Source organism: Macrosteles quadrilineatus, unplaced genomic scaffold (genome assembly GCF_028750875.1).
Source record: "Macrosteles quadrilineatus isolate MER2022 unplaced genomic scaffold, UCM_ALF_1.0 Scaffold_7__1_contigs__length_78375512, whole genome shotgun sequence".
Classification (NCBI taxonomy): domain Eukaryota; kingdom Metazoa; phylum Arthropoda; class Insecta; order Hemiptera; family Cicadellidae; genus Macrosteles; species Macrosteles quadrilineatus.
The window spans coordinates 66,785,134-66,812,793 of record NW_026542600.1 but is presented as its reverse complement, the minus strand read 5'-3'; the positions used below and the strand labels follow the sequence as shown (position 1 = coordinate 66,812,793).

Genomic DNA, 27,660 nt, shown 5'->3' with positions numbered 1-27,660 from the left:
TTTAGGGGGTATTCTTTCCAAGGCCAAGAAACCGAATACATACAAAACGAAACAGGGGGTAAAATTTCAGTGTGATAAAATTATGCTACCCCGTTATATACATTTTTAGATATGTATAATCAAAGCTTCAAATTTTACAATATTATGACGAGAGGAACCGGGAAGTCTACTTGTCCTATTCAAAGTCATTGTACTATTACTACTATTCCAAATTTCAAAAGTCATTTAATCTATGGCTATGTGAATATGCATGTAGTCCTAATAAATCAACTCTTCACTTCTTTACTTACTTTTATGCCCAATCTTCACTTAACTCATCAAATGCCATATGTTTAAGCTGGAAATCGCAATTATGAATGTGTGTGTATAGAAAAAAAAAGTTTGTGGTGTTTGTGTTGTTAGTAGAAGAGGAAGATCATCATGGCATTGTCATGTTTGTTGTTCTTTCAATACCAGCAGAAAGTTAGATAGTAACATTAGAACAAGAAATATAAAATATTTATGGTTTTTATACTATACCATAAGCTGTAGTGGATATTTTGAAATACTTGTAACACATCCAGTGATATAATCTGTCAAAATTCCTGTTAAAAAATGATAGAGTGGGAAGGTTAGTATGAATCCTGTTTAGATAATATAGCCCAAGCATGAAAATACCCTTTTAGGCTAAAACATTTCTTGTGTCTACTCCATAATAAACTTAATCTTTTGGTAGGTAGAAGCTTTGGCTTAATCAATACAATAGTTTTGAGCCATGACTTTTTAGTGAATACCGCCATACTTACTGCTTAATTACTACTTACATGTTACTTACTGCAGTAAGTATGGCGGTATTCAGTATTCACTAAAAAGAAATGGCTCATAGTTGGTCTAGTTGCCAAAATGTATAGATAGACAAGGCCTAGATCCTTTGTTCTGAAATGACGCCTTAAAACCTGGCATAAAACAGCCTATTTAGTCTAGGCCTAAGTAATTTTGTCTTGATCAAGATTACCTATATGATTTTAACAAATAATGCTAAGACTTGTTACAGTACTCAGAATGTTAAGCTATTTTTTAAGGTCCAACCATAAGTTTGGATGGAACTGTACCCTTAGATGTTATTACTGTACCTTATTAGGTACCGTATCTTCATCTTTTACCCAAAAGCGATTGATGGCGTCATACTTTCAAAATAAAAATTATACATTTAGACAAACCGACATAAATACAAAACATATATTTACAACATTGGCATATTGATAGGCGGATCAGTAAGAAAATTCTGGGAAAATGTCTCCAAAAAACTATTTTAGGGAATTGTAGGCTCTTGACTTGAGTAGAGGGACCAGCTTCTTTAAGAAAAGCTTTCGCTCAAGCTGTTTGATAGATTTGGGCAGCTTGTTATAGATTTGAATTGCTCCCGTGTTGTAATTCTTCTGGGATCTCGTCAGCCTAACCCTGGGCACATCAAGTAACCCGCGCTGCCTAGTTTGGTGGTCATGAACCGCTGAACGAAGTTGGAACTTGTCGCAGTGGTCATGGATCATCAGTGAGCATACGAGGATGTAATGGCTATAAACCGTGAATATCCCCAGCCTTGCAAAGATGGGTTTGCAGTGGGCAAGGCGGTCCCTAAATGTAATATGTCTTACAGCTTGTTTCTGGATCACTAATATATCTTCAACATCAACGGTATGACCCAAAGTAGTTGGCCATAGCTCACATGACAGTGGAACATGGCATGATAGATGTTAAGCAGGTACAGTAGGACCCCTCATATCCGGCCTTGGTTTTACCGGTCCTCTGTTTATCCGGCCCCTTTCAGGAAGCCAATATCAAAATGTTTTTCTCACAGCTTACGGAAGTTAAGATTCAAGCACTAGTCTTTGTGACTGCTCAAGTCATCAAATAAATTGTTCTTACTATTTATCTGTTTATACATTTTTTGCTGTGTCACTATACTAAGTTGAGCTAGTAGGCCTAACCTTTGATCAGTTGGTTGATTATTTCCAAAGTAGGGTTAGTACAGTACAGTATATTATTAATTTTTGTATTTTACAAAATGGATAAAAATGTTGAGTTGAAATCACATTCTGTGGTTGAAATGCATGTACCATTTAAGTCCTAATGATTTTCAAGTCCAATTGATAGTCATTTTTACCATCATTAATAGTATTTGTCGCCTGGAATCATAATATTTGTACATTCTTCATTACTTAACCATTTAAAGTAATGATGGTAGTGAGTCGGTGGCTCAGTCGGTAGCGTCGCGGACTTCGGGCCCAAGGCAGCGATGTCGTGGGTTCGGATCCTGGTCACTGCCGATAACATTTTATCAGTACAGTTCACCTTTGTACTGTACCGGCTCACTCCTTGCTTTGCTGTAAACGATCCACGCACAGGCGCTTAGCCTATGTGGACGGGCAAATGCAAGGTTAAAAGAGGCCGCCAACCTCTTTTTAAAAAAAAAAAAAAAAAAAAAAAAAATTTTAACCTACAAATATTTTTTTTTCTTATTACAAACATGTTTATTTTTTTTTATAACCCCAGAACAGACTGGAATGAGACTTTTCACTGCATATATTGATTACCTATTGTTATAACTGGTATGAATTATCATTTTCATTGTAGGTTGGTTTATCCAGCCAAATCGTTATCCGGCCAAGGGCTTGGTCCCGTGGTGGCCGGTTATAAGGGGTTCTACTGTACTGTTCAGTAATAAAATTTCGCAGCTTGAGCAGACGACAGCACACCCTTGCTTGAAAGTTTGCTGCTAATGTTGCCTATGTGATTGTTCCACGCCAATTTCCTGTCCAGATGGAATCCAAGGAGCTTAACTGGTTCATTAGGTGGGGCATTTCTTGCCAGACTGCAGACCAGTGTCTGGGTTTCATTTTGGCTGAGCTGAAACCCATATTCTTCAAACCAGCGGGACGCTACGGAGAGATGTTGGTTGGCATCTGCAGTGGACAGCTCAACTTGGGGCCCCCGTGACACCAGGGTTGTGTCGTCGGCAAAAAGTACCACCCCTCCATCTCTATCAAGGTCATTGATCAAAACGAGGAACAACAACAGACCTACAATCGATCCCTGAGGGACACCGTACCTAACACTCTTGGGCTTGGATGTTGCGCCCTCCACAGAGACAACCTGATGCCTTCCAGCCAGATAGGAGTCAATCGTCTTCAGTGCCACGCTGTCCACTCCCAAACTTCTCAATTTCCCATGCAGAAGATTGTGGTTAACACAATCGAAGGCACGACTCAAGTCACACATTGTGAGAGTCACTGTGTCACCAGCCTCGAATGCTTCACCAACCAGTCAGCCAACTTCTTAATCGCACCAGTGGTGGACCTCCCTTTTCTGAAACCATACTGCCCATCTGATATCAAGCTGTTCGTCTCCAAATACTGTGTCAGTTGGGCTAATATTATGGCTTCAATAACTTTCCCCAGAACAGGCACTATGGAGACAGGCCTGTAACTGGCAAGAGATTCTCGATCGCCCTTTTTATAGACTGGCACAGTCCTTGAGGTCTTAAGGCTTTGGGGGAAAATACCATTTTCCAAATAACCATTAATAACAGTGGCCAGAGGGGCTGATATGACATCAATAATGTTCTTTAGCCAAGATGCAGACATTCCATAAAACTCTGGGCTGTTAGAGTTCATAAATTTGGTGACAATGCGCAAAATCTCTGCTGAAGAGGTAGGTTGCCAATGATGTAGAAATATGCAAGTCCCTTCCGGCCTCCTGCTGGATGTCTCTAACAGGCCCTAGGCTAGTCACAAAGTTGTTCACAGACTCAATAAAAAAATCTTTAAAATCATCAGGGCTGGAAATGAAAATTAAATGAAATATGCTTTATTGTCTTTTGAATTTGTACAAATCATTGACATTGTCAAGATACCTAGCTAAAATTATAGCATAGTAAGTTAATTAATTAATAAAATACTTATAGCTAACTAAACAAAGGGAGACATATTATAATACATATTCTAAATGAATAATTACAACTGAAGAATTTTATTCTTAAAAAAATCTTCCAAATTATAAAACGGGTTATTGGTCAGCCAACAATAACATTTATTTTTGAAATCCTTTATACTGTGTAGTTTAATCATGGATTCAAGAAAGTTGTACACTTTAAGTGATAAAACTATGTGACTATTTAGAGTTTTACTTAAACGATGGAATTCTATTGAGGCATGGTTCTTATTTCTGGTATTATGATCATGAGTATGGTTTCTAAATTTTAAAAGATGTTGATTTTCCAAGATATAAACTATTAAGTCATAAATATAAACGTTAATAATAGTAGGGATTTGAAGATTTCTAAAAAGTAGTTTGCTGTGGTCTCTGTGCTTGTGGTCTCCCTTGCTGTGGAAGGTAGCTTGTAGTGCACATGACAGCTGGTAGTTGACCTCACCACATCCCATGCAGCCTTGCATTGATTTTTGGCTGATTTTATCATTTTTACCTGCAATCATTAACTGCAAACAGTTATTTTATTTTAGGTACTCACCCTTAACCGTGCGTGTCATGTACGTTAATTTTGTCATAATTTTACAAGTATGGTGGCAACCCTGGTGAGCATAACAGTAGCTGCCTAAAAAATCATATGCCATCATCTGGCAGCAGGGTTTTTAGTCTTGACCGAATCATCGACCTGTTAACACCACTCTGGGTCTGGCATACCCCAACGTGCATGCATGTGTTACCGGTACTATGTTCATTGGGGGGGTCTAGTGTACCCACGTGCATGTACTAGTGTCTCAGTTTTATCATCATAATAAGGCCTAGTATTACCTAATAACTTTGTAACTTTATTATTAATAATTTTTATAGTATTGAAAGTTTGCCAAAAACTTAAGGAGTATCTGTAAACCAATTGGATGGAATTGTTTCCATAGAATCCACTGATCCAGCCGGTGATGCAAAGGTGCCATGCACCGTCTGCCCACGACTAAAAGATACCAAGACCAAATTTAAGAGTAAAAACCTGAAAAAACCAATGTGCAAGGGACAAATCTAAAATATTTGTGAAGTTTGTTTAAACTAAACTAACCAAAGGACGAGGATGTTTAAAGAAAAACATACATCATCAAGAAAGTTTTTAATTTTTTTTTTACAGTACCTACCTATTTTCTTTAACACGTTCGCTGCTACGGACATTCAGGAACGTCAAATGGGCCATGGCGCCAGGAGCTAGGAACGTTCCGGAACGTCGCCGTTCATTGATGTTTAACATTAACATGGATCAGCCAGCTCGTCACAAGCGTCCTATATTTCTTTGCAGCTCGTGGGGACATTCTTTTCTGACAATAAAAATATAGGTAGTTTCCCAAAATCACCACCAGGGTCGTTTAGAACAGGGCTTTGTCCCACCTCTTTCCTGCTATCTAGACAGCAACACTACTTTACCGACTGCAACCTGGGTAGTGCTGCTATCTATCAGAATCACTTAGTACTATGTCCAAAGCCAGTTTTATTGCAGAACATTGCCATCCAGTACAACTACTGTTGTTTTTACTGTAATTAAGTGTATCGGCAGCAATGTTTACGCAGCGACGAGCGTTAGTTCAGCTCCTGGCGCCGTCCCGGCATCTAGCGGTCAGCAGCGAACGTGTTAAACCGAAAATGTATTAGCCTAATTCTTGACATATTTACTGCTTCCATGGTTTTTTACAAATATTATACTTTTGTAATATTACAAGTAATAAGTTACTTGTTTGCAGTAAAAACTAATTTAACTACGATTATTAGACCCAGCGTAAAGAAAACGAGCATGCATGCTTAAGGGTTAAATTTTTTTCTAAGCTTCATCCCCAAGACCCCAAGTCAAGTCCTTGCGGTTAAACGTATTTAAAAGAAAATTAACCATGGAACTAAAAGCAACCAAATTAATTATGGACCAAGACATATAAAATACAAATAGAGTTACGTATCATTGATTGCAGATAAGTACTAAAACAATTATAATTAGGCCTATTGTTGATTCGTGACTCAGCAGTGTGCTTTAGGTAGTCCGATCTTAATAATCAATAGCTCAAATGAAAGCTGGTATTTCACTAAAGGTATGTTATACCAAATGAAACAAGTATGGCATGTATTCTAGTGTTTGTTGTTTTTACATATAGGGTAATGTAATTAGAACTGCTGGAATACATATTTAATTGAAGTAACAAATCTAATTTATATTTTTTTGTCGAGTAATACACTAGATAAATTAATGCCAAATTGATACCATAAACTTCTTGGAAATACTCAAAAAAGGCAGCCAAAAGTCGCACCCAAATCAAAAGTGTGAAAAACACCGTTTTTGCACCGAGGAGGTTGGGCGCCCAGACCACTAAGGCTTAGTCGAGCAGCTGACAAACTAAGGCCTTGAACAGGATCGTTGCGTGATCAATCCCAGCATGCGTGACGCCCTGGTAAATTTGTGACTTATGTGCGGTCCAAATGTAAACGATGCATCAATCAGAACGCCCAGGTCCTTGATAGTGGTGCACCTTTCCACCCTGTTCCCGTCAAGGAAATAGTCTGCTTCCAAGTTGTTCTTTTTCCTAATGAACGTTATAATTTTTGTTTTGACAGGATTTGCTAACATATCATTCGCTATACATCAACTGACGACATTGTCGAGGGCTTCTTGAAGTAGTTGACAGTCAGTGTGAGAGTTGAATTCTGTGAAGAGCATTATGTCATCAGCGAACAGTAGAAAAGGCACCTTTAAAAAATTATTATCTTCAGTATCATCTTTGAAGATTGGGAACAAATTTATAGTGTGGCTCTAGGTCATTAGTTTTGCTGTAGTATATATCCCTGGATCCAGGTATTTCCATTAACTTACAGTGACCGAAGGAAGCCAAATGAATTTGTGGAAGAAAGTATTGACTTAGTATTTTGCTGATTACAAATTGAAGCTTAATAATCCAGTAACCTAACGCATTATACCTTGCATGAAATGGGGTAGTAAGTTTCTTTTTTTTATGTTGTTTGTAATAGTACCGAGTTGCTAAATCCAAATTTTCGACCTCGGCGACCTTCCGGATCACCTCCAAAAAGCTTAAAAATCAGCAGAATTACGCACTATTTTTACGTTTGTCCGATTTTGACCCTGAAGCACCACTTTTCATAAAGAACAACCATAACCATTTTTAAAGTATATTAAATTACCTATCATATAAGACCAAAATGGTTATTACAGGCCTAATAGTTTTCAAGATATGACTCCGCAAACAACGGCTAAAATTACCAAATTTTGAATTTTTTTTAAGTTTGGATAACGATAACCCTTAAGCATAACTTTATCGTTATTTTTCATTAAAACAACCATAATTACTTTGAAACTGCATTAAATTACTCACAATTTAAGACCAAAATGGTGATTATAGGCCTAACACATTGAGAGATATGCCTCTTCAAGTTTCATAAAAACTTCCATAAATGTTTGTATTTTAAGAATCAAGTTGTTCAATTTGATCAAATTTTATAAAATAACCATAATAAGAATATAAACAAATTTATTTAATTTCAACAACATATTATAAGTTTTTTATGGAAGAAATCTATTGTAATTAAAATGTTTATACAGTACTATCAAGAGGAATTGATATAAAGAATGAAGATGCAACAGTGAAAAAAGGTTTCAACTTTGCTGTTGTTATGCCATGCAATATATTACTTCTTTTATGTCAGGATTTACTGGCACTCCTCAGGACCTCCTGTCCTGTCTGTGCTGTATGAACTGAGCAGTAGTGGGGGGAAGGACCAACTTGTTCAAACTACAGCACTGACACTAGAAGGACATGGGTATAGGTATCCTTACATGAGCCTGATAATAGATAAGGAACTCTTACACTGGATCTGCCTGCCTGCATGCTTATGAATTTTCACAATTTCTTGATAAGGAATAAGATTAAACAACCTTTAGGTATGCTATACCTTTAAGCTTTAAATCAAGAGGACAAATTGTAACAAATTTCAAGAACTTAATTGAAAATAAGACTAATAATATAATTTTTTTTGGGTGAAAAAAGTTGTCTCAATTTGAAATTTCAAAGTCCTATAACTTTTGAACGCTTCAACCCATCAGTATGGGATTAACTGCAGGATGTATATAATTCAAATATTTACAATATCTGACAAAAAAAACTATATGTCATCATCATGAGTCATATCATGGTTGTTTGTAGGTAATAATGACCACAGGTGTCCATAAATCCCATGGCACTGTGGGTGGTCTTTAGCTCTTTCCTGTGTTAAAACTTAATTCTTGCGTAAATTGTAGGTTTTTATTGGTATTTTTTGGTTTCTTACCTTGCTCCAACTAGTATCTTTTTTATATATGAGGTTTTAAAAAGTCAATAGTGATTAATTTGAAAAATATTAACAAATGATGTATGGTTTGCACAACAAAACTCGCTTAAATTCTTGTAAATCTGACTTTGTTTTTGAATTATGAAGCAAACTATTGACTTTTTATAGTCTAAATTGGTTCTATACCATTGAGTATATAGTCCTTCAGTGTAATAAAGCATTTTCAAGCGTTAAAAATATATAAACTGCAAGGAAATAAACAAATTAAGTAAAATGTTAGCAAAAACAATTTGAGTATTTTACGTAATGTTTTCACTCATTAAATATGATTTTTTTGTCTAAGTAAGAATTGTATTCCATTTATATACTCTTTGTGTAATTTATAATACCATAATCCTATTCAAAATTATTAAATTTAAGCTTTTTTGCCACTTTAAAGTTGAAATCAGAAAATCTGTTACGCAAAATCAATGTTTACGTAATGTTTTTCACCTATTAAATGAGCTTTATTTGTATATCTTATAGTTGTATTAATTTCATACACTTTTTATGCAATTAAAAAAAGCCATAATTGTATTCTAAATTATAATATTCAAGCCAATTTTAAGCATTTCAAAGTTTAAGACACAAAATGTGTTAGGTCAAATTAATTAATTTACGTAATGTTTTTGACCCCTTAAATTGGGTTTATTTGGAAAAAATACGATTGTAATCCTTTTATACACTCTTTATGCTATTACAAAAGTCATATCGGTATTCAAAATCATAGTATTTAAGCCATTATTTGGTATTTCTATGTTGTAAACAGTTTAATTCAAAATCAAAATTACGTAAAAATGAATACCGTTCGTCACAGGCCTGTGTTCTATCCCCGAGAACCATTTATTGTAACAATGTACGTGTGTGTTTATGTAGACAGATACAATAGATTTATTTCCATTTAAAAATAAATGTTTATAACACAATCTGTACTCGAAATGAAATAAATTTGTCTATTTCTTATTATGGTTCTTTTATAAAACTTGACAAAATTGAATAGCTTGAAAGTTGAATCTTAAAATACAAACATTTATGGAAGATTTTATAAACCTTGAAGGGGCATATCTCTCAATGTGTTAGGCCTATAATCACCATTTTGGTCTTAAATTGTGAGTAAGTTAATGCAGTTTCAAAGTAATTATGGTTGTTTTAATGAAAAATAACGATAAAGTTATGCTTAAGGGTTAACGTTAGCCAAACTTTAAAAAATTCAAAATTTGGTAATTTTAGCCGTTGTTTGCGGAGTCATACCTTGAAAACTATTAGGCCTGTAATAACCATTTTGGTCTTATATGATAGGTAGTATGATAGGTATATGATATACTTTAAAAATGGTTATGGTTGTTCTTTATGAAAAAGTGATGCTTCAGGGTCAAAATCGGACAAACGTAAAAATATTGCGTAATTCTGCCGATTTTTAAGCGTTTTGGAGGTGATCCGGAAGGTCGCCGAGGTCGAAAATTTGGATTTAGCATCTCGGTACTATCAAAAACAACATAAAAAAAAGAAACCTACTACCCCATTTCATGCAAGGTAGACCCTGATTTTTACAACAAGGTTACTGGGTTATAAATTAATTTGAAATTTCTCACAAAACTGTTCATGTATGTAATTCTTGAAGGTTAACAACATTTTGAATCACTTTTATTTTTTAGTTTGATTGGGTTTAGTCTTCTTTCGTATCAGTAACTTAAGTAGTCTTGTTTTCAGATCTCCGTAAACAAGCGAGGAAACTAGAAAATGAAATAGATCTGAAGCTGGTTTCATTCAGCAAACTTGGTACAGGGACAGTTAACACTTACAAGAACAATGAAAGGTAAAGTAACATCTTAAAATAGTTAACTTTTACATATACAATTTAACTACCGGTAAATTCTTACATCAGGCCTACAGTAAAATGGGATTTTACCTTTAAAATTACATGAGATTGTGCAGAATCATACCTAGATTACTGCTGTAGGCCTACTGTCTTTTCCGTTGCTTTTAAAGGAAAGGATTTTTTCTACTTTTTTGTACTAGATATCATGTTTACATTTGCTATGTTTGACAGATGGATGACAAATAGAACCAGTGCTCGATTTGTGAAAAATGAGATGCCGGATTTGTAACCTATTTAATGTGATTAGTACCTATTTATACATCTATTTGTGCCAATATTTTTATCTTTCCAAAAGAGAGATTCCGGAATTCCGTTCCGCCCCGTTCCCCCTCAAATCGATTTCTGGGTAGAGCTATACCTTTTAGACATTCCATCCCCATGTTAAAGTTGTAGCCAGGTTTTTAATAAAATTTGTCTTAGTTGATGTGAGCCACCTACAGATTGCGCTGATCTAAATTACTGATTTATGCCGATTACATGATGGTTTTTACCAAGTCAAACTGATGGAATGACTTAATTATGAGCTATAGCAACTGTTGTGACCCAGCAACTATGTCAGTTAACGAGAAATAAAGTACAAAATAGAGTTTTAGACACTAGCGCAATCTGTGACTGGCTCACACAACTACATTCTTTTTTAGTAAAAAATTGGCGACAGCTGATCCATATAGATGGGATGTCTTCTTCTGTATCCAATAGTCAATGGCTATACTAAGTGCATTCTAGCAGATGGATGTAGGCCTAACCAAATTTAATATAAACTAACTTAGCCTTATATGAATTTTTAAAACAATCTTAATTCTATCTCTCACCATGTTACTGTAATTAAATTATGATGTGTTTAAGACTGATTTGTAAATATGGTTAACTAGCCGCCCCTTTTTATAAACTAGATGAGTTTTTCAAAAGTGATATTTCTAATTTGATGTTTTGAAAGCAAATGCAATGACCCCAACTTCTTTTAGTTTTTAGTGTCACTCTAGTCATTTTATTTAAGTTAACTTGTTTCTGATTTTTAACCATTTTGATCTATTTGTTTTTTTATTAACCATTACCTTTAGTTAATTCTTGTTTCAGAATCTATATTTTACAATCCAGCCATGTTAGTATAATTTGTTTCTATGTACTTTTTCTATTTTAAATTCTATTTTGCCTATATTTTGTACCTAGTGTTTCCTTATGTACCTGCTATTAGTAGATTTTAAACCTGACCAGCTTTTTTAAACTTTTTTAATTAAATTATCTTTGTTATTTTTACTGTGAAATATTTAATTTGCTACATTTTAATATTGTGTAGCAATTTACTATGTAGCAAATGACAAACCTTATTGCCTTGTAAAATGTTTAAAGGGTAAGTGATTCTTATTCTTAATAGCCATGGCTATTCCAATAACGAAATGTCTCCTCCATTTATTAATTTTCAACCAAACATTACCTTACGTTTAAATAATTATTTTCTTATTCTTAACTTACAACATTAAAAATCTTCTTTTTTTTCGACGCTCCTCTTTGCAGTCGTGGAGCCCGGAGAGTTGTCAATTTCTTAGAGGGGGTTTGTTGTATCTATGCGTGTGTGTTATATGTTTGTGTTATATGTATATGTTTGTGTTTGTGATTTATTTTTTTTTATTTTTAGAGGTGTGTTACATTGTTGTGGTCCTGTAAAATTCCTTTAAATTGTAGTATGACCTGTTTGGGAAATATTTTTTAAGGCTAGTGATGAATTTTTTTGTTTCGTTTATCGATTTTATGTTTTGAGGAAGAGAGTTATAGAGTGTTGTTCCCATGTATGTAGGGGTTTTACTTGTTCTGTGTAGTCTGTGTTAGTTTTGGTTGAGATTTGCCCCTGACCCAATATTGTATTGATGGTATTCTTGTCTGGTTTGTGGAGGATCTGATTTGATGGCGATGATTGTGTCAAGGATGTATTGGGAGGTTAGGGTAAGGATCTTATATTGGCTTGCAATGTTCTTCATTTTCGACCCTTGCGATGATTCGGACAGCTTTTTTCTGAAGTGTAATGATTTTTTGTAGGTGAGTTTCGTCTGCTCCTCCCCACGCTATAAGTCCATATTTGAGATGAGATGAGAAGAGTGCATGGTAGGCTGTTATTACTATTGATGTATTTGTGATATCTCTGATTCTTCTGATTGTGAAAATTGCCAATGATAGTTTTGAGTGTAGAATTTCTAGGTGCTTCTACCAGTTTAAAATTGCATCAAGGGCAACTCCCAGGAATTTCGTATGGTTTGCTCTGTAACTATGCTGTTTTCGGTTAGTGGTCTAGCTGCTTCTTTATTAGGTACCGTTAGTTCTGTCTTTAACTTTGAATTCAATGTGCACTGGTTTTAGTTTTGTTTATGGTTAAATTCATGTCTTGGCTTATATTACTGGCTGATTGTATTATGTTTTAAATTTGAATTACGTCTTTTGTCATGGGGGCAATTATGGTTGTATCGTCGGCAAACATGATGCATGTGCAGTCAGGGGTGGGGGAAGAGTGTTGGGAGGCAATTTATGTAGATGAGAAAGAATAATGGTCCAAGAACTGATCCTTGTGGTATTCCGGTGATGGTTTTTTTTAAATTTTGATCTGTATATTGTTATATGGTTGTTTGATAAGTATTCTATTTCCACCAGTTGTTCTCGGTGCTCCAGGTAGCTTTGGATCCAGCGGAGGGCTTTCGGTAATTTTACTTCTTGTAATTTTTTCAGAAGAATCCTGCGGTCCAGACTGTCAAATGCCTTTTCTAGGTCAATGAAAATACCGTTTGCTGTTTGTTTTTTTCCCAGATGTCAGTGATGGAGTTGCACAGCTGGGTGAGAGCTGTGTTTGTCGACTTTCCTTCTCTGAAGCTATGCTGGTTGCTGCTTAGAATATTGTTTTTTTTTTTTCTAAATATGATACCAATTGGGCGTTTATAATTTATTCAAGATATTTTGATTATTAAACTGGAAGGAATGAAATAGGGCGGAAGGCTGTCGTCTCCTTTTTTGTATTTAGGGTATACAAGGGCTTTTTTCATTGCAGTAGGAACTGTTGATTGAGTAATGGAGGCATTTATGATATTTACAAGGGGGGAGATCAGTTCGTTTTAAAAAAAATTTAATAATTTTGTTCGGTATTTCATCTAGGCCTGAGGAGTTTTTCGGTAGGAGATGCTTGAAGATTTCTTCCAGTTCTGTCTTTGATATGGGTTGAAACTGGGCCAGTCCTGTAAGTCCATTTATAGATGTAATTTGATTGTTTTGGTTTTGTTCTATTTGCTGTGTCCTGGGTTATTTCCAGGGTTTATGAAGATGGAGTTGAATCCGTTGGCTATGTCAATTGGGTTTGTGGTTTCATTTCCATTGAGATGTAGAGTTAGATTTTTCTTGGTTTTTTTCTGTGTTTTTTCGCTCCTTGTTTGACAGTCTTGGTTTTGTTTTTATTTGGTGCCTCATTTATTGTTTTCATGATTTGTCCCGATTTATTTTTTTTAATGCTGGTGTCGTACATTTTCTTTAAGTTTGAGTATGTTTTCTTATCCTCCTCAGTATTGCTCAGTATATATTTGTCATGGGCTAGATTGGTCAGGTTTCTGTGCTTGATCAGTTTTTCATCCCAAAAAATAGGTTTGTTAGGCAGATGTCAATGCTGGTAATTGAAGTTGGAGTAATTCTTGTAAATGGTATTTTCCCACCCTCTAGATTTTGTTCTTTCAGGAAGTTTGTAAGCTTTATCGTGTCTGGGCTAGTAGGGTTTAGTATGTTAAATAGACAATAGACAAATTCTTTATTCCTTCAACAATATACGCATATTGTAATAGACATCGTCAAACTTAACAAGCAATAACAAAATATCAAGGCAACAAATATTTGTTCTGTCAAAAGATACATATAATACATAAATAAATGTCACAAAAATACAATATCTAATCTGTCTACAATAAGGTCATCTATGTCATAAAAAGGATTTTTTACTAGCCAGGAATACAATACTTTTGCAAATTTTCATTCTGATAAATTCAGCCAGGCTTTTGGTAACTTGTTAAAGAACTTAAGACCTAAATAACTATGGTAACTCTTTGTTTTGGTTAATCTACATTTTGGTAACTGTAGGAGATGTCTATCTCTTGTTTCATAGTCATGGAATATGGCTCTTTTAGGCAACGATGGATAGTTTTTCTTTACCAACATCAGAACATCATATATATATAAAGATTAACAAAGGTTAAAACATTAGCTTCTACAAATAATGGTTGACAATGTTCTGACGGTTTAGCATTCATTATTATTCTAATTGCTTTTTTTTGTAAGATTAAAATTCTATCCATGCCTATACCATTTCCCCAAACTGTCAGGCCATATCTTAAAATACTTTCAAAAAAGGAAAAATAAGACATCCTTAAACACACCTTAGTTACTTGTCTTTTTAAATTAATCAGTAAATATATTATTCTACATAACCTTTTACAAACAATATCAATCTGATTTTTCCATGAAAGACTAGCATCAATACTTATACCTAACAATGTTACAGCCTTATTTACATCATATAAATTACCTTTTTTTAAAGAAACTATCAAATTTTGTGTTTTTCCTTCATTTAAAAACAAACCATTAGCTTCAAACCAACTCATTGCATCCAGAAGGGCTTCTTCTGACAAATATTCCAGGTGCTCTATACACTTACTTACATTCAGAAGGGAAGTATCGTCTGCATATATTGTAGTAAAACTAAAATTGTTAAAACTAAAATCATTTATCAAAATTATAAAAAGTATTGGCCCCAATACAGATCCCTGTGGTACACCTGATAAAACATCTAAAATCTGGGAACAAACACCTCCTACATCTACGATCTGCTTTCTATGTCTCAAATATGACTCCAACAATTTCAACTCTTTACCATCAAAACCATAGTATTTTTACTTGGCAAGTAATATGTCATGATTTACCGTGTCAAATGGCTTCGTTAAATCACACAGTGTAATCTGAGCAGAACGGCATTCTTCTAAGGCTCTAAGTAACTCATTAACCAAGACATCTATAGCTTGAATGGTGGATCTGCCAGAGCGGTAGCCATATTGAGAATCACTAAACAAATTTGAGGATTCAAAAAAGTTACAAATTTGGTCTTTTACTATTTTTTCATAGATCTTTGCAAATATAGGAATGCATGATATGGGTCTGTAACTCTGAGGCAAATCAGGGTTACCCTTTTTATAGATGGGTACCACTCTGGAGAATTTCAAACATTCAGGAAAAACTCCATCCAAAATACACTTATTGAGACAAAATGTTAGCGGCTCCAGTATCTCTAATGCAACTTCTTTTAATATCTCACTGGACATACCATAAACATCTTTTGAGGGAGAGGTTTTAATTGACTGAATAATATGTAACACTTGATGAGGCATCACAGAAGAAAAAACACAGGAAACTGGTTGAGACACGTTGACATTTTTCACATATTCCAATGCTACTCTAGAAGACGAGTCAACACCTTCATAGATTTCTTTTACGGAAGAAATGAAGAAATTATTGAAGTCATCCGGTTGTATGTTTGGATTTGTCACAACTCTAGATCCTCTTCCTGCTGCCTTGTTGATGATGGCCCATGCTGATTTACATTTATTAGAAGAGTTCATAATTATTTGGTCATTGTTTTGTCTCTTAGCTTCTCTCAAGGCATGCCTGTAATTGGCTCTCAACTTCCTCAATGTCAATAGCAGATCTTCAGTTTTATTTGTTGTATACATGTCTTTACAGATAAGAATAAACTGTTTCATCTGTTTAAGCTGAGGTGTGTACCAACTATATATAGGATTTATATGCCTTTTTTTATGTTTCTTCATGTTTTTTTCAACGGCAGATTTAACAGGAAAGCAATAATCAAATAGGTGCAGGAATCGATTAAAGAAATTCTGAAAACAAGTACTTGCAGATAAATTAATTGTAAAAAGATTTGTCCAGTCTTCCATTGCTAACAATGTTTTAAACTAAAAAATTTTGTTTTGTGTTACTGGCCTAGTTTTAAACTCCATTGTCCTGTTAGAAGTATTAATTGATGGTGAACTGTCTTTACCGGTATGTATTTCAAAATGCAACCCATCATGATCAGAAAAATCCACACTTTTAACTTCACACTTATAGTCTTGTGTGTATAAATTAGTCATTACATTATCCAAGCAGGATTTACCTCTTGTTGGTTTATCGTTGGCGCAATAAATACTGAATTGTCCAAGAGTATTCAAGAATTTTCCAACTGTTTGTTTTTGAGTTGTCACATCAAATTCTGCATTAACATCCCCGCATATGATTATTTTACTATTAAGTGTAATCAAATATTTTAAGACACTCTCTAAAGATTGCAAAAATACTTCAGGGCAGCCATTAGGTGACCTATACAGGGAAACAATAATCAATTTAAAGTCTATGAGCTCAATACCCGTGACCTCAAAATCCACCTCAATAGAAAACTTATTCAATTCAATTTTCCTGAACTTTAACTGATCATCAAGAAAAATACACACACCACCGTGAATATGCTGCCCACGACAAAAGCTGTTTCCTAGTACAAGTCCATTGGGCACGCAAAAGTCAATTTCTTCAGACTTTAACCAGTGTTCAGCAACACAAATGATTGAATAATTTATTGTGTGTTGTAAGATTTCTACTTCTTCTATTTTATTTTGTAAACCCTGGATATTAATAAAAAAGAGTTTTAAATGTTCCTTGTTGATGTGGACCTTCTTAAGTGAGCCTATGGTGGTAAAACTGGATGTACAGCAGAGAGGTTTTCCGATAATGTATCATCTTCATCTCTCCTCAGTTGTGGACTCGGCCTTACTACAGACGTTGTTTCAGCATTACCCTCATCAAGTGACTCCCGATGTTGTAATTCACTGTGACACTCCTTTGAAGCCAAAGATAGTTGTGAAGCTGAAGCTAACATAAAGCTGTTATCAAGACTAACAGACAAACTGGGCACTTCCGTATCAGTTTTTCTTTCAAGAGCATCACAGATATTTTTGGCCAGCCACTGCTTCCCCTTATTATTTAAATGCATCCCATGGCGAGTGTGCAGATGTCTTTCAGCTACGCTAATATTGACCAAAGACACATTTGGAAAACTCTGACTTAAGTCTTTTAGTGTCTTATTAGATTTTCTTATTTCTTTATTTACACATGACCATTCTTTTAAGTCATGCCTATGTGGCAAATCCACTAAAACTATTGTGGAGCTCTCATATTTATGCAGGGTGTCTTTTACAAGGGTGGTCATTCTTTCCGCTTCATTCCGAGCAATATCATTCGAGCCACAAGCAATTACCAAAACATCTTCAGGGCCCAATTTCTCTCCCTCAATGTTTTTCCTATTTAGGATAGATTCTGCTTGACCTCCCGGTCTTAGAAATCCAACAGCCTCGTAAGATTTTGAAAAACGATTTATATGATAAGATAGGCCCCGTCCGTGACTATCTGCACATATAAGCATTTTGTGTTTACATTGATATCCCCGAGGAAGATAATATCTTTATTTTTGTTTGAAAAGCTTGTAACAAGATGGTCAAAGTTATGCAGAAAGCTATCCAAGTTGGTTGATGGTGATCTATATGCCCCTATAATGTTTAAATTATATTCTTTGTAGTATAGTCCCACAAATTCCGATGTCAGTTCCTCGCAGTGGTCGTCTGTGTTGATTTTGGTGAAGTTTGTGTCGCTGTTTTGTTTGGTTTAGGCAGCTACGCCTCCCCATTTATTTTTGTATCTTGAGAAATTGCTGATTAGGATATATTTGTTACTAGCTGTTGTACCCGTGCTTTGCAACGGGAAGAGGATGCAAAATAGAAACATTTTGATCTTTAAAAAATATTCTATACTGAAGTTTTATATTAAAATTAATAGTAGTCTACTGCGCCCTGTTGGTAAACCTTATAACTTGTTAATTAATATCATAGAACCAACTTGTGTATTTAAAACTGCTGACAAAATTATTTTATTCCTTTTAAATATGATTAATCATAAGGTTAACATGGGAAACTCCAGAGCCCCTGGGGCCTGCCCGAAAGGACTTTTGAGAAAGAATGCGTCTATATGTTAATCGGGAATGTGAGCTATCATTACACCAAATTTCAGCCCAATCCAACCAGTATTTTTTGCGTTTACTTGTCACAAACATACATACATCCATACATCCAAACTTTCTCATTTATAATATTAGTAGGATATTCAGGTTTTGCATTTGATCCTGTTTGAGTCCATGTTCAGCTATTAATAGTATATCAGGTTTTGAAATGTTAAGTTCAAATTCGAGTTGACACAGTTTCTTTTGTAGTCCTTGCTGAATAATTATATAGAGAGTTTTTAGGCGTTTTCCTGTTATGCTTATTTGTTTATCAATTTGGATAGTTTTGTTTATCTTTTTTTAGTCCTTTATGGGCGGGAAATGGCCTTGCAAGTTTTTGGTGGTCTATTTGATAGGTTATCAGTGGTGTTTGCTTAAACGGCTGGTTTTTCTGGGGTTGGTTGCGAGTTAGTGATATAGTCTCGAGTTGTAGGTTGGGTTTGTTTGGGATTTGGACTGGTTATGTTTGATTGCTAGGCGATCACTATAACATCTCAGCTACCTAGCCAGTTTGAAAGCGCAATGAAAGTGAAAGAGTCACAAAACACACTTTATTTGTCTAAACCCAGAAATACAATGAATAAATATAATGAAGGAGTTAAACCCAGCAGCTATTCTTTAACACTTTCCCCAATAAAAGATAATGAGGAATATTTTGGTAGCAAATTAAGGGTCAATAGGCCTGTTTATCTATGACCAGAGGTGCCCACCCTCAGAAGCTCAGGAGCATAACCCTCCCCCCTCATCCTTCATTTCATGCTCTCCCCTTTATCACCTTTCCTACATAACTTAGCCACCTGTCTCCTTCTCACATAACACAAATTTCAAGGATTTACTAAAACTAATTTTAAAACCCATTAAAAGAACAAACCATCAATACAAAACATTATGAGCATTAAAAAAACAAAATTAAAAGGAGGATGAAATAGCCACGTTAATTGTGTACTTTTCAAATGATGAAATGGCTATGCTCATGAAAGAGGGTTAGAAGGGTCTCCTCGTCCAAACCAGAAATAATTAAGTAACCACGAATGCTAGACTAGGTAGCCTCTATGGGACTGGGGAAAATGGAATAGTTTTATGAAATGAAATGAAATCAACTTTATTCATAATTTGCAAACATGTGCACGAATTGCGTCATTACATTGGATCAAAATCATAATACTTAATCCTAAAAAAGTACAAGACATAATCACTATTGAAAATGTTCTTATTCTAATATATTATGTAGAAGGAAATATTCATTCTTTGAGTACAGGGGTTTAGTTAAAAAGTACATTTTTAGCTTATTTTTAAATTTTTTAGTTTTTGTATAGTCCTTTAATTTTATTGGAAGAGCATTGTAACATTTTATACCCATATACATTGGTTTTTTTTTTTAAATCTTAATCTATGGGAAGGTGTTGCATAGTTATTTCTGTTTCTGGTACAGTATTGATGAGAATCCCCTACCAGTGAGACATTATTTGAATTTTGGACAGTATATAATATACATTGATAGATATAATAGCTATATACAGTCATTATGCCTAGTTCTTCAAATTTTTCCTTAACAGAATCTTGCCAATCCAAATTTAACATAATGCGGATTGCTCTTTTCTGGAGAATTAAAATTCTGTCTAAATTAGCTTGTGATGTTCCTCCATAAATACTTATACCAAAGGATAAATGTGAGTGAATATGAGCAAAACAAACCAATTTTAGTGATTCAAGTTTACAACATTTTGATAATCGATAAAGTGCAAATAGGCCTGTTGACATTCGATTTGCCACATGATCAGTATGATAATTCCAGCTTAATTTACTGTCTATGTATAACCCTAGAAATTTAGTGTTCTCAATAATTTGTATATCTTCACCGGCTAATTTTAGTGCTGGGTAATCTGAGTTGGTATTAGTTTTTAGATTAAAGCGTGTAAAATTAGTTTTGGAAAGATTTAATAATAGCTGATGATCTGAAAAAAATTATTGATGTTCATCAAGTTATCGATGGCAGATGTTTCTATCTCATGAACAGCAGATTTTCCGCTTACAAGAAGATTAGAATCATCGGCATATAAACAGATGGTATTTCTTGTTGAATTTGAAATAACATTGGGTAATCCATTGATATATGTAAGAAATAGTAGAGGACCCAAAATAGAACCCTGTGGTACACCATGTTTAATTGTTCTCAACTGTGATCTTGTTGTAACCATCTGGTTATGATTGTTTAAGTGTCTAATTTCTACAAACTGTTTCCTATTAGTTAAATATGATTGAAACCATTTTAGTGGAATTCCTACAACCCCTAGTCCTTATCTCCCTACATCTCTCTGTGACTTTAGGACAATCAACTATTTGCCCTACCACTTTGTTAGGCTTCAAAACCAATGAATATGTATATATTCTATAGGCCTATGTTTTTAAACATAATCTCAAGGAAAATCATTATAGTAGACTGATCTTGAACATTTCCCCCGATTGTGAAGACAACATTATCGTATACACTGTACAGTGATTGTGGCAAAATTAAAAAAAACTCTTGTTTTCATGAAGATATCATTCTTTTGTTATGATGAACTAATGTTAAAAATTAATAGCCAACAAGTTCTTCCAAGTGTATAAAGGGCATGAGTTAAAAAAAAATTTAATTACCATTAATTACAATTTGTAAAGTAAATTCCTCCGAAAATCCCAGAAGTCAAAAATCCCCAAAGCGCAAGTGTGCTCTTTACCCCCTTGGGTACCTCTGCCTATGACTTCTTTTTTTGTTAATACTTTAATACTTTCTTATTAAATGGCGACCATACAAAGTAGGTATTTTAAGCCAAGTATGAATGTAGATGAGTGTAGGATGAGTGGCGCGATCTTGTAGTCTTGTTAGTGACTAAGGCCGACATTCCTTAGACACAGCTGTTAATTAATAGCCCATACAGCTAATGGCAACTAAGGGACCTACAGTTTATAGTGGAATCCGAACCACATTTTTGCCTTGGTGTATACGAATTGGCCTAATTATCAGGATAGTACTGCGGATAGTCGTAGTACTCACTCGTGCGGACGTTAATCCACACCAGGGAGTATCGCATCCACAGTGCATGCCTGTAAATATCCACAATTCGTACTAAAGGATTTTAGAATTTTATGTCACCTTGATTTTGGGTTCCTTTGTGTATTTGTTATTATATTACTTTGAGCATTGTCTCCACAATTGTTGGATTTTAAATTATTAAGATAACCCATCGCTATTAGTTATAACCTGTTTTAGAATGTTTGGTACTAGCGGTTTAGCAAATTTATACTTATAACTGCGGGCAGACAAAATTAAACAAAACGGTTTGTGAAGCTACCAATACCTCTACGGAAGTCTGGGAGGCCTTGGTGTGGTCCAGGGTTGTCCGAAGCAGGTCCAAGAGCGGCATCAACGGGGTGGATGGTAGCTGTCATCGTAGGAGCGGTGTAGACAATAGTGTAGCGGGGGACAAATGACTCACTCAGAAATTACATAAAGAGGGGTATATTGATACATAATAACGTGTCAGAGTTTACAAAAAACAAATTAATTAAATGTTCATTATGGGGAGTTGTGGTAGCGTGCGTCTGGGCGCGACGCCGGTCAGTGCGTGAGTGCCTCTGCAGTGGTGGGGATGCGTCGTCTTCATGAAGCGACAGTAATAGTAGCTCCACAAAATAATATTTAAATCTGAATTTGGTACTAAACAAGAATTTACATTAACAGTAGAACATCTTTAATCCGAACCCCCTTAGTCCGAACGTCAACTAATTTGAACGTCTCATTGCGGTACTCTATACACAGTACAGAAGTTCTTTATTGTATAAGCTACTGTATTTTTTTGAACACACACCGTAATTGTTTCTATTGTAATATACAGTACTGTTTATTCACTATGTCTACTACTGTATTAAGTAAACACTGCACTGTATTTTACTTTAAGCATTTTTCACTTTTCTCATAGCAATTACGATCCATTTTAGCTATTGTTATGTAAAAACAACAATATGTTCTGTAATCCGAATTATTCACTAGTCCGAACAACCCCCAGTCCCAATTAGTTTGGATTAAAGAGGTTCTACTCTATTTTTAAATGTAAGTTTTTGAAAAATTAACGTTACAAGATTTATTATTTCTTTTAGTCCCAACAACAAAATGGACGTGGTCTGAGTAAAATGGTACGTCTGAGTTTTTTTAGTTAAAGAAAAGTTTGCTATGGTCTTATTTGAAATAGGTACTGTACATTATTGCATGAGTGTATTTTTTTCTAGTGATATGGAGCCTCTACTGTCAACAGAACATGTGTTCGATTCGGTAGCAGTTGAAATAGAGCAACTCTTATCTAAGGTAAGCACTTGAAGACTTGCTATAGTAGGATCTTGATTATCCGAGTCCTCGTATTATCCAAGGTCGTTTTGGCCTATATATATCATTTTATTTTTTTTATTTCCAGTCAGAAAAGAATAGTTAAGATTATAAAATGTTTCTGTTGAAAGTAAAATTAAAATAGCAAGAAATATATGATTTGCTCTAATTAATAATTTTAAGTAGCTTATTATTTTAACGTATAAATGATTCGCAGTAACCTAGAAAATGAAAATGACACAGTTAAGTTCTTCAAAACTCTTTTAAAAGAGTTAAGCATGTTTGAGTTATTGTTTTCTTATAACACTTCCTTATTAAAAAAACGTTTCTCTGTAATGGCAATTGATAAATTTGTATACACCTTTTTATATACCTTTTAACTTTCTCAAAACTTAGGTTATACAAGTATTTGACTTCATAATGTTGTACCGTACCTCTAAACTCAAAATCTTAGAGACCTCCATGTTATCCGAGATTATCGGTAACCGAGGTAGTCTAGGTCCCATCAGTCTAGGTCCGCTGTTAATTGAGGGTGTACTGTTATCATTTATAATGTTATAAATCCTAGGTTTTTTTAATTGTACAAAAGTAAGATAAAAATCAGTCTATATTCCCTAACCACCATGAACATTGGAAAAATAATTTACTATAAGTTTTGGGTTGCAGCATAGTGGTTAGAGTGTCGTACATTTACTATGAGTGTTGGGGCGCAGCGTAGTAGTTAGAGCGTGGAACATTTACTACAATTGTTAGGGTGCAGTGTAGTAGTTAGAGTGTCGTACATTTAATATGAGTGTTGAGGCGCAGCATAGTAGTTAGAGTGTCGTACATTTACTATGAGTGTTGGGGCGCAGCATAGTAGTTAGAGTGTCGTACATTTACTATGAGTGTTGGGGCGCAGCATAGTGGTTAGAGTGTTGTACATTTACTTTGAGTGTTGGGGCGCAGCGTAGTAGTTAGAGCGTGGAACATTTACTAGAGTTGTTAGGGTGCAGCGTAGTACAGTGGAGTCCCGATAATCCAAACTTCGGTAATCCAAAAGTCGGCTTAATCCGAAACAAAAAATTTTATTTAAAAATTTTTTTAAATTTTTTATATTTTTATGTAACTTTTAACACAGTTAGCTATACCTGGTCAAAGTATTCTGTAGAGGCCGGGCGAGATAGATTTGTTTAATAGAGTATTTTTAGTAAATATTTCGCCATTTTTTTTTTTATTACCGGTAACATTTTTTCATTTTTGTCCTGGGTTCCAATGCCGCCAAATCACAAATGGATTTTATTTAAGTGATAATGCTGCACCCCCTAAGTCTAGCCTAAAGTAATGTAAAAAACAATCCCGGGTTCGAGCCTAGCGTCCTAAAAAAAAAAAAAAATATTTTTTTAAATAAAAAAAAACTTTTAATCGGAAATATTTGGTAATCCAAAATGGGTCTGGTACCAACCATTTCGGACTAACGGAACTCTACTGTAGTTAGAGTGTCGTACATTTACTATGAGTGTTGGGGTGGAGCATAGTAGTTAGAGTGTCGTGTCGTACATTTACTTTGAGTGTTGGGGCGCAGCGTAATAGTTAGTTGGGGCGCAGCATAGTAGTTAGAGCGTGGAACATTTACTACAATTGTTTGGGTGCATCGTAGTAGTTAGAGTGTGGTACATTTACTACAATTGTTTGGGTGCAGCGTAGCAGTTAGAGCGTAGTACATTTACCATGAGTTTTGGGTGTATCACACCAATTGCAGGCGTCACGAGCAACAGCACAAGTTCTCCCACAACATACTTTTGTAATAGTACTGCGTGTAGCGACCAGTTCTGTGGCCGCTGAATGGTGGGAGCTACGACCCCTTCTGCCAGTTATGCCAGTGTCTAAACCCTTGTCTATGTTCTACCCCATTATTCACTTTCACTGCTTGCTACCTGCTACACATAACCTGCGCCGTGGTTCGCCACCCTCATGTCCACAAAGTGCCAATTTCCCACACACCATTAATTTGTTGTAATGCAAATTGCTATTCCCGGAAGATATTTTCATCAATGTTTAGTACACAATTCTATTACGTAAAATTTATATGATAATGGAAGCAATTATAATAAAGGTATGATTATTTAGTTTACAATAGGTACTTGTTATCAACACATTAAGAAACATTCAATAAAAGTGCTTAATGCATATTTAGGAGCTTCTCAACAGCTTAAATGTTTATATAAAGCCCATCAAAGATGCAATGAACCTATAACATTATCATAAGTTGGTTCTATTATGAAAATAGAGATACAAACATAGGGATACTAACATAAAATAGACATACAAATGCATAGATAAAACCTTCAGATAAACGTATTCGCTTACAAAATCAGCCAAATATTCATTCAAATATATGTGCAGTGTATTATGAATAGGCTACTGCGCATTGAACATACAAATATATTTGAATAAAAATACAAGCATAAAATAAGCTTAAAAATAAAAATACTTTAAAATACAAACTCTAAAATACAATTATAATGGTTTAAATACTTGCATTCAGTAATCCAAAATGTTGCTTGTGGCAACTATAGTTTCAATTCACAGGGAATCATCTTCAGGCCATGCAAGGTGTCGTTATTCATCTCTGTATATGAAGGTCGTCATTTAATAAATAAGTACATAGAACACGAACCCACACAAAAACGCACATTGATAGACGGACATTTAACATTAAAAATACCGAGTACTCGGAGACACGAGACAGGTGACGCGACCGGGTGGAAGTTGTAGCTCGAACTCAAGCCTAGTCCAAACATGGAGACTGAGTCGGCCGACTGTCTGCCGACTGTGCACGGACAGTCGGCAGACAGTCTGTCAACACAGTTTCAGATACAAGTTTCCGATGTGTTTTGCGTCCACACTAGCCAGCCAGTGTTTCCATGTTTGTTGGTATGGTGACCGAGGAGGACGTAATTATATCCTATGCGGGCTTCATTTTTCTGAGCCATGGGCCTATGAATCCAGGAAGAGACTATGATGGACTCAACATTTTCTCGAGCAAGGTTCGTACGATGGTCGCAATCTTCTATCAGACCTTCAGATTAGGTGGAGGATTTAGTAACTTCACGAGGTTGACTCCTTAAGATTTTGAAATTTTGCTGGGCTTTGTTGGTCTTAAGATTTTAAACTTGAAGAGATGAACAATTCAATAAAATGTCATATAATGATATAAATCATTGAAAACTAATTCCAAAACTTTCAAGAAACTCAATCCAGCTCTTTTATTACCGCCCAAAAATCGTAATATTACCGCTTTGCAGTATAACTAAATAGGATGAATATTGAACACCTTCGGCTTGTATCCAGTCTCCTGTCTCCAGACACGTCCACACATCCAGACTTGAGACAAAAGTTTTGTCTCTTGTCTCCGTGTTTCCCATTCGAACGGGAAACAGAAAACACTGTATTTTGTCTCCAGAAACACCGAAATTTGTCTGCCGACAGTCGGCCGACATACTGGAGACAAAATGGCAACATACTGGAGACAGTCGGCAGACAATGTTTCCGCAGACAAATCGCCATGTGTGGACGAGGCTTCAGTTGTAGTATAATTGATTGTTGTTGTTGATTGTGTTGTTGTACAACTGAGTTCGAGCTACAACGTCCACCCGGTCGCGTCACCTGTCTCGTGTCTCCGAGTCCTCTGTATTTTTAATGTTAAATGTCCGTCTATCAATGTGTGTTTTCGTGTGTGTTCGTGTTCTATGTACTTATTTATTAAATGACGACCTTCATATACGGAGGTGAATAACGACGCCTTGTACGGCCTGAAGATGATTCCCTGTGAATCGAAACTATAGTTGCCACAAGCAACATTTTGGATTACTGAATGCAGGTATTTAAACCATTATAATTATTCAAACGTAATCCGGAGGCTAACAACTCTTGAAAACTAAAATACAACTTGCAGATACATGTAATTATAAAAAAAGACATGTACTTACATGCTACTACACCCTCAACAGATTAAGATCGGCTGGGTTGACAGCAAGCTTAGATGGAGAGTGAATATCCAGAAGTGTTTTAAATGCCTAGGTTTCAGCCACCCCTCTCTAATACTGACCAAAAGATTGACGTAGTATACATAAAGTATTTGTCACCTGTAGCCTACTGATGATCTTTTTGCTCTTAATATGAGCTTATAAAACCAAACATTTGACAACTTCTGACCATTTTTTTTTAACAGACTAAAGATAAACACTAAATTAATAAACTTAAGAATAGGCCTAGTTTGAAAAATAGGCCTACCCTATCAACTTATTTTATGTTCATTTGAAGATTTGGAGCAGTAAAAGTGGAGAAGTTCCGGGAAGTTGATAAACTAATATTAAATTCACTGTACATATAGGTACTTATTTACTTACTTAGAATGTAGCCTACTTTATTTAGCCCATGATAAACACAAATTATATATTAATTTTTGATGACCCTATTTATGTACAGAATTGTAATTTTCAATGAACAGAGATATTTTAATTTGATTTGTAACCCTATGGAAGTGGTTGGCTGAAGCCCATGGTCCCTTATACAGGGTGAGTTTTAATTGTCCCCCCCCCAACTTTTTTCTACATTTTTTCAAATATCAATCCCAGACCACTTCCAAACATTGTTGGGTAGTAAGTACTTCATTTTGACAAGGTGGCCATTTCCGGCCGCCATCTTGGATCCGCCATATTGGATGCAAAATTTTTTTTTCAAATGTAAAAGTGGGGTTGTGACCCATTATTTTGAACTAAATTTTTACCCTGATTACAATTCCGCAAACCGTTTAAAAAAATCTTGATTCATTCTAAAGTTATGAGGGCTTTTTAAAACTTTATTTTTAGCCCATTTTAACATTGTGCATTTACAAACTAAGACCATAATCTCAAAATAGTGCTAGATAAAGATAAGTATACACTACCAGTAATTGTCGACTTGTTTTCACTTGGTTATGAC

The 27,660-nt window shown here is 35.1% G+C and overlaps 1 protein-coding gene across 1 annotated transcript in view; it reads left to right on the top strand.

Moving 5' to 3' along the window:
- The first annotated feature begins 415 nt into the window (after positions 1–415).
- Positions 416–27,660, top strand: part of LOC128998776 (Golgi SNAP receptor complex member 1) — a 40,243-nt gene continuing 12,998 nt past the window's right edge. The window contains exons 1-3 of the mRNA XM_054425129.1: positions 416–610; positions 10,054–10,159; positions 22,602–22,677. Of these exons, the coding sequence (XP_054281104.1) occupies positions 595–610; positions 10,054–10,159; positions 22,602–22,677 (198 nt within the window). The 5' untranslated portion in view covers positions 416–594. The remainder of the gene's footprint in view (positions 611–10,053; positions 10,160–22,601; positions 22,678–27,660) is intronic.